Genomic DNA, 8,475 nt, shown 5'->3' with positions numbered 1-8,475 from the left:
CAAATGCCTTGTTCTGTACACTCCCCCTGAAGCCCTGATATGGGCCACCGTTGGAGACAAGATATAGGCTAGATGGACCCTGGTCTGATGCCACATGGCAGCCTCTGCTCTCAAGTTTCATGCAAATTGCAGGGGTGGGGGTGAAACACAGAATCCCTGGTGCAGTTTCTGGAGCTTCTAGCCTGGCAGGAGGGACAGAATGAACAAAGCATGCAGGCCTGGCAGATACTCTGTGCACAAGGACACAATCCAGCCACCCACAAGAAAGCTAGGCATTTGGACTTTAATTGGCTTGAAAATATATTCACCATTGAAATGAGGCACACGGGAGGCTGGAGCAGACAGAGTAGATGCTGCACGGAAACCCCAGGAAGGCACAGCACTAACACGTCCAGGGCAGTTCTCCCTGCTTCTCACCGGAGGCTTGGAACAGCCAAGCACACACATGGAGTACAGGAGGTGCAAATCACAGCAGCCACACTAGGCCCGGAGGGTTATTCCATCTCCACCTCATGCACCAGGAGCTGGTGTTCGTTTCTCACCCACGGTACTGGCTCCGGCACATGCGGGTCATAAGTCCATTTAGGGAAGACACGTTTGTACAGATTCAGCAGCACCGTGTCCTGGGATTTCAGCTGCCCATCAAAATGGCATTTCATGTGACCATGAGTCCCTAGGCAAAGAAAGCAACAGAAGCTGTGAGCTACATTTCGCCTGTTCCCCAGCCCAGGGAAGCGCAGCATTTGAGCAGTGACAGCAAGTATGGCCCAGCACCATGGGAGGAAAGTAGTGCAACGCTGCATGTCAGACCATGCCTACCTAGCGGCTCTGTGATGTGTCCTCTGCGGCCCCACTTGGTCCTCAGCTCTACCGGCTTAAACCACAGCACATCCTCTGCAGATCAAAGACAAGAGACGCGTGAGAAAAAGGACGCTAGTCTCCAACTTCCCAACGCCCTGCCACACAACTAGCAAACCAGGCAGGAATCAGGCTGCTTGAACTACTGCCCAGAGCAGCTGAGAGGACGTAGCATGCACCAGGCAACCAGCTGCACACTTGGCAAAGAGCTATCACGTGCATTCACCTACAGACACAGGATCACTGCTCCATGGATGTGTGCGCTTAGAGCACAAGAGACTCTCTGCAGGGCAGGGGACCCTTGCTGAGCTACCTGGGTCACGTCAACGTGTGTCAGAGTGTTCACACTGAGCCCAGCTCTGCAGTTCAAGGGCTCCAAGGCTCCAGTTACTGGAAATCATGACAGCCTTTCCTATGGAACTGCAGGGTCTCTAGAGGCGCATAGGACCCGCCCTGACCATCCCCCCGCCACCCACACACACACACACCTCTGTTGAAGAACATGTACCGCACCACAGCAGTCTTGCTGAAGATTTTGAAAGGGTGACCACTGAGCACCACCCGCTTGATGAGGATTCTGTCTGGATCCACGGAGAGCAGAGAGCCGGTGGCGAGGAGATCGTGCATTCCTGTGGAGGACAGAGCGATATGAAGGCTACTGCTCAATGGTCCTAGTGCAGGGCAATCCCCACAGCAAGAATAAAGACAGGGCCATTATTCCAGAGACCGAGGGAGAGGAGACAGGAATGCTAACCCGCTCAGAGCCCCTGACAGATGATTAAGGAATGCAGTATTGGAGAATGGGACCCAGCTCCGTCAGTCGAAGCTGGAAACCTCTGCTGCTAGGATGAGCTTTCATTTCTCATTCAGTCACCTTCTCAGCCCTCCCTGACTTACTGTTACTCCTCTGTTTAAACAGCAGCACCGAGGCGGGGGGGAAAGCGATGGGAGCATAAACAGTCACCACCAGGGCTGCATCAGGCCGCAGGTAACGCTCCAACTTGTGCTTATCAGCTAGAAAAGAGAAAGCACCCAGTAAAGCTCAGTTACCAGCCAGTGCCCGCAGGGGAGCGCCAGTATCCAACACAAACAGCAGCAGGCCAGCCACAAGGCACACTAATTTGGGCCATCAACACATTGCTCAGGGAACCCTCTTCAGGTCCGTCCCTCCCTCCTCCTGCTGCTCAGCCTTGGAAGCCACCTCAGCAGCACGGGGTCACACGTAGGCCCCCCTTCCTGTTGAGTGCCAATGCCTTGGAAAAGGAGATCACCAATTCAAACCATGGAGCCTCGCCCAGTCCTGAGCAAGGATGAGCCCTATCGGCACCACTTCCCACAGTCCCAGGGAACCACATACTGGCCAGGCCAATCCATCCCGCTCAAACAGATGGACTCAGTTCCCTTCCCCTTGACACCTGAGAGCCAAGACACACGAGTCTTCAGAGTCCCTTCAGCCAGGTTCAGACATCACAGGCTTCCTACCAGAGACCCCAGCCAAAGGGAGCCAAGGGCCCTCCTCTGTATATTTAATTCATTCCTACACCCACCTGAGCTGTGCTGGGAGTACAGAGGGGAGGCACGGAAGCGCCTGAACCCACAGTGGAAGATCAATTCCTCCTTGGCTTTCACTGTCTCACTATTGCCCTGGTGCCGCCTCACCACGAAGTTCAACACCGACATCTGCAGAAAGAGGGAGAACAGCGACGCTGAAGCGCCAAAAGCCGAGCTCACATTGAGCTGCAGGGTTGTGAGGCTGAAACCAGGGATGTTACAGAAAAGCTCCACAAGGCCAGACGCCTGAAGTGATGGTCTCAACACCTCACAGCCCAGGTGCTTCAGTCAAAAAAGGCTGCCAGATCTTCCTTTTACACCAGAGGCACCCTCCATCCCCACCAGAGAAGCCTCAGAGCCATAAAGGGTTAATCAGCAAAACTTCAGCCAGGTTCAGATGTTCTGTCTTAAAACAATTACAGGCATCTCTATTCTATTCTGGTATGACCCCCAGGACATGCAGGAAACAGTTTCAACTCCAACCAGCACAAGAAGATTTGAACTGGATTCCTTGTGCACTCAGACCCTGTCATCCCAGCAAAGGCCCCAGGGAGCCCAGGAGAACACCAAGCCTGTACCAGCCACAGAAGGGAAAGCCACATGTGAGAGGCAGAGTGGCTTTCCAGCTCTTCTGGGCGATAGCAGGTTACAGCCCAGTGCTATACTCACCTTCTGCTCGTGGGGAAGCAGTGAGAATAGGACCAAAGGCATTCCCTGCCTGAAACTCTCCATCACTGAGACAGGAACATTGCAGATGTGAAGCGTAACGTACCAGCCAACCTGTCGGGAGAGAAGGACAGAGAACAGTTAATGCAGCTTCCCACCTGTCAAAGTATGAAGGAGCAAGGAGGATATGAGAGGAGTTCCCTGAGCGCACAGGCTGTGGGGTAGAGAAAACAGGACCCCTGCACTATCCGGGCTTACTCTACAACACAGGAACAAGCCTAGCCAGTGACCAACAATGCAGCAACTTCACTACCCAACCTCCCTTCCCAAGAACAAGGAAACACAGCAGGGAAGGGTGAGAGGTGGACCACACCACAGAGGAGAAATGGAGACTAAATTGGCCAAAGAAAGGCAGGTACCGCAGCCCCTTCAGTTTCCTCTCTCTCTATCTGCCGAAAGACATGCTTCCTGGTTCGGGAGAAGTCCTGGAACTGGAAGATCCTGGCATAATCCCTGGGGAGATTCTCTTTAGGATCCCATGGAGAAGTCCGGAAGCTCTTGAGCCCCCTGTACTTCTGGAACCTGTAGGATAGAGTTTCAGAGATTACTCAACAAATCCCACAGCACCCCAGCAAGCAAATGTCCTTGCAGGCGGCAAGGTATCTACATGACTCTTTTACAGGAACCCTCAGCACATGGGGGTCTCAGAGAGCAAAGGGCAGTTCATCCTGCTCGTGGGAGAGATCTGGACACGAAGAGAGTCGGGAACATGCTGATGCCACCAGCACCCCAAATGAGTCACAGAAGGTGACTTTCACTGCACCAGCTCACCGGACCAGACATGCACAGGTGAAGGGTCTAGTTTGATGTGCCCACCCACATGGGTTCTTGCTACAAGAAAACCCCACCAATTTCACTAAGCAAACTAAAGCATGCTCAGTCCCATTTCCCCTTTGCACCAGGGACATTACCACACTCCCTGACTCAAAGCCAGGACAGCTCCAGGGAGAGTCACCAGCACACTCGCTCCTTCCATCCTGGCATGAGGTTTCTTACCGGACTCTGGCAGGCAAGTTGCGGGGTGTGTCCACCTCATCTGGGAACATTTCATCCAATCTCGCCTGCTTGTACTTCTCCAACATCTGCTCCTCATCCTCATCCAGCTTCTCATCGTACAGGTCGTCCCGTGCAGACTCCCCTACAGTCATGGTCTCACACTCATCCTCTCCAGGCTCCTCCTCCTCCTCACTGCTTTCCCCAGCCTGCCAAAGATGGCACATACTGCTTTTGATGTGCAGAGTCCATAGGCTAGTGCACGTATACAGGCACCCCATGAAACACTGCAGGGGCTGCCTGCTTCTTGTACCATGCAGAGCACAGCCCCCACCAGAGTTTAGATCAGAGGGTAGCTGACTATGACTGAGGGAGTAATACAAAGGTGCATATGGCTGCAACAGACTTTACTCTTTTGAAATGCAGACACCAGCATGGCTGTATGTTGTGTCCTTACACTGCCTGTCTGGGTGTAGGAAGAACAGACAGCTGGTTTGCAGGGTGGCAAGCCCACTAGTACTTGGACACAACCTACAATATTAGCCTCTTGTTACCTGGGAAGCCTCTTCCATCAAATCTTCATCCTCCATATCATCATCTTCTTCTTCTTCTTCTTCTTCCTCCTCGCTGCCATCCCCTCCATCATCCACAATCCACGCAGCCTGGTAGCTGGATGTTCCCTTGGGGACCTTCACCACCTTTCTCCTTTCCTTCAGAGAATCTGCCAGATTCCCCACGTGGTTAGTACCATACAGGCCTTCCCCAGCTCTTTATCTACAGTGCCTCTATTTCCCTTTTACAGCCATGTGGACAATCATATGGAAGAGCAAGTTACATTAAGCATGTGGAGAGATTTACAGCAGTGTACCTTCCCTGGGCAAAAATCAGTAACCAGAATTCATCTATCCATCCCACACTTCCATGGGATTTCACCATTCATCGTCACTAATGCCACGATGGGAGAGCACTGTTCATTCTCTCACACAGCAGTTAGGAGTAATCCTGCTCTCTACGGCCATCAGTAGACAGATGCTCAGGACCCCGTGACATACTGTCCAATGATCTGGCCAGCCCAAATTCAGAATTAAACTGGAAAAGCTACTCAGTCCAATGGTCAGACATAGAGGCTGGAAATAGGGGTCATGAGGGTCCTGGGTTGAAAGCCAGATACCAAGCCCCATCTTAAATGTCTCAGCTAAAGATGGTAAAAAGTAAGAACTTCACCAATAATCTAAGGAAAGGTTAGAGAAATATTGCCAGCACTGACCTTCTGCCTCTTTCAGTTCCTCCTCAGTGGGCCAGGTCTGTTCCCCCTCCATGGGGTCGGGAATCACTTCTGACTGCAAAGATTCCTGTCTTCTAGGATCCACCGTCATCAGGACCTTAATGACTGCCTCCATCTCAACAGCACCGTTTACAGAATCATCCTAGAAGACAGAAGGAAGAGACAGTCATTAAGTGAGAACCCACCACTTCAAAATGCAGATCACAGTCTGTAGCAAGAGACTAGCCCCTCCACAACCACTCCTTACCCAAGATTATCCCCCCATTAGCGAGAAAGAACGTACTGACCCAGAGCACATCTTACACCCTTTATAAACACTGTGCTCTGTCCAAAGAGCTTCCGTAGTCCATAGCTTTTCATAGTGTCACTGAGAGACTAAAGCTTAGCCCTGTCTTGAACCAGCCTGACTGCATAACCACAGGTGCTGAATGTTGGGAGTGAAGGCATCTTTAGGCCTGACAGAAGCCTGCTGTGGATTTTAAGTCTGTTCTGATAATGTTTAACAGCATAAGCAGAATTGCACGTGTAAGAAATTGCAGAGTAAACATGTTTGTGAGAACAAAAAAAGATAAAGTAATTAAAAAAAAAAAAGAGTAAAGATGAGCTTGAACTAACACAAAACCTGCACTGAATTAACATGGCAATGAAAGACTAATACATATGTATAAATAAAGATAACAAAAAGTTATAAATAAGTGTGTGTAACAAAGAGGTTAGAGCTATATTGTCCAGTACTGAAAGCAACTATGATGAGAGCATCCCAATGAGCTTCCTACTTGTGTGTAACTGATCACTACCTGCTAAATGTTTTGCCTTTATAAAGATTTATTACCCATCTGCTGAGTAAGTGAACAAACACTGAACTGCATATAACATTGGTTCAAAGATCCTGCAACTTCTAAATGATTACCAGGGAACAGACAATGCTCAGTGGGTCACTCAGAGCTGAGAACACCCACATACCTGTATTTCCATGTCCTGACCCTTTGTCTGCTGGCCTTTAACCACTCTGGGGTTCAGAGGGAAAGGGTCTGGAGGGGCATCAATCTGACTCATCTGGAAGTCTCCATGTCCCACGATATGCATCAAGCTGTTTACATTGAGGGGCCGTCCCCGAATGAAGCCAGATACCTTCAGGGTCCCCACCAAGTCACTATCCTGGCTGGGCACAAACTCAGCATCATGGGCAAGCAGGTAGGCCCTCCTGTCACGGAAAGCAAGATGCCGCTGCTTCTGGGTAGCAAGATGCCTCAGCAATAACAAAGACTCTTGCTCAGTGTTCAGGGGGAAGAATTTGGCCTCCGGGAAGCGCTTCTCAATAGCTTTGCCCAATTTCTTCTTAGCATCCACCTGTTTCTTCTGTGGGAGATCAGTGACTCCCTGGACAGCAAGGGCTAGCAGACAGTAAAGAGAACAGCAGAGTTAATAGTCAAAACTCAAAATGCTTCTGCTGACTACAGCCAAGAAATAACGAGATGGATGAGCTCAAATATTTTCAGAACCAGAAGCGATCAACTAGGTGATACTTTCACACTGTAGGTTAAAAAAGAAGCTTCATCCATTCAGAATACAGACATTTGATCACCTTACAAACTGGGAAGAGGGCAATCTACGCTGAGAAAGCATTTGCTGGGGCAGGGATCATCAGCATTAGCCACAAGGGATGTACTGATGGGGTTCATGTGTGGAATAGTCAATCTTTCAAGGGAAGAGGTAGAAACCCCATCATGTGGCATAGCTAAATGGTCAAAATGCTAACAAGCGTTCAATAAGGAGGTGGCAGCCTGGATCCGAGATGCCTCTTATGTCTCTAGACCACCAGCATTAACCCAACAGGGGTGCACTCACAGCGTGAGGCTACAGAGGACTGATGACATTAGATCAATTGATCTACACTCAAATGTTCTAGATAGCAAGATCCATGGGCAACCTACCTGCTATATGGGGGTCCTGGTTATTGCACCAGCTTCCAGTCAGGAATTCTGAAAACACATTAGACACCCACCTCCTAACCCCGTGGGGTTCCCTGTGCTTTTTAATTCACCTACCATAGCTGGGGAGCCCCTGGGCAAAGAGGCAAGAGAGGCAGTAGTCTCCAGCGCTGTCCCAGCCATCGAGCGGGTCCAGTACAAACAGCAGGGTATCAGCTACTTTTGCCAGGTCTAACACAGCATGAAGATTCCCTAGAAACACAATATTAGAACGTTGCAGAATGAGACATGATGAATTTCAGCAGAATAAAGGGGATCACTAGGAACCAGCATGCAGCCTCCTATCTCTGCAGGGTTCCCTTACCCACGTGTGCTGTCACAAAGCGCCATCGCTGCTTAAATCGGGGGCAGAGCAGCGTAAATCCCTCTGTTCTCCTCTCATCCTTGTGCACAATGGCAGATTCCTCACTCTGAAGCAACCTCAAGGCGTCCTGGGCATCAAGCCCAGCATGCAGCGGCAGCAGCACCACCAGGTGAGGCGGCCCGTCTTTGCCGCCCAGGTTCCGCTTTTCCGTAAGCACCTGTGAACAGAAGGAGCTGACGCTGAAACCCCCCCGCTCCCCATCACTGCTGGGGGGGCAGCTCCGGGCCCCACCGCGTGTCACGGCCCCTCCCCTCACCGAGGCCCAGCCACCCCCACAGCTCGCCCTGCGCGCGCCGCTCACCGCCTCCTTGCGCTGCCTGCGGAGCTGCAGGGCCTGGTGCCTCCGGTCCGGCTTGGTCAGGTCCCGCCGCCGCCGGCTCAGGGTCTTGGCGGGGACGCGTCCTGTGGGGGAGAAGAGGGGCGGTCAGCGCGGGGCCGGCGGGGCGGTTAGTGCAGGGCGGGCCCCAGGAAGGGCCCAGGCCGGGCAGGGCCTCACCTCCCGCCCGGCGCTGGGAACTGCCGCGCTGCTTCCTCCCCTTGTGCGGCTTGTTCTGCTGCTTCAAGGCCCCGGCCCGGTGCGTGGCCCCCTCGCCCGCCGCCATCTTGCCTCTCCGCACTTCCGCTTCCAGGGCAAGCAGCCAACACACGCCGGGCGCTACCGGAAATGGCACCCCACACTTCCGGCCTGGCGGCTCCGGTCCGAGTCC

The 8,475-nt window shown here is 52.1% G+C and overlaps 1 protein-coding gene across 1 annotated transcript; it reads right to left on the bottom strand.

The window, feature by feature from the left end:
* Positions 1-264: 264 nt before the first annotated feature.
* TSR1 (TSR1 ribosome maturation factor) lies at positions 265-8,376 on the bottom strand. Its single transcript, XM_067565962.1, has 15 exons — positions 8,265-8,376; positions 8,070-8,170; positions 7,709-7,925; positions 7,462-7,596; positions 6,377-6,807; positions 5,396-5,555; positions 4,683-4,849; positions 4,132-4,337; positions 3,495-3,657; positions 3,079-3,189; positions 2,406-2,538; positions 1,756-1,872; positions 1,347-1,487; positions 820-894; positions 265-673 (listed from the first exon to the last, which is right to left on the bottom strand). The coding sequence occupies exons 1-15, from the start codon at positions 8,368-8,370 to the stop codon at positions 495-497; spliced, it is 2,442 nt and encodes an 813-aa protein (XP_067422063.1). The 5' UTR covers positions 8,371-8,376; the 3' UTR covers positions 265-494.
* Positions 8,377-8,475: the final 99 nt, after the last annotated feature.

Source organism: Emydura macquarii, unplaced genomic scaffold (assembly GCF_026122565.2).
Source record: "Emydura macquarii macquarii isolate MOO-44397 ecotype Brisbane River unplaced genomic scaffold, CSIRO-AGI_Emac_v2 contig_2699, whole genome shotgun sequence".
Classification (NCBI taxonomy): Eukaryota; Metazoa; Chordata; order Testudines; family Chelidae; genus Emydura; species Emydura macquarii.
The sequence above is the reverse complement of the archived record's forward strand: the minus strand, read 5'-3'. Positions and strand labels throughout refer to the sequence as shown.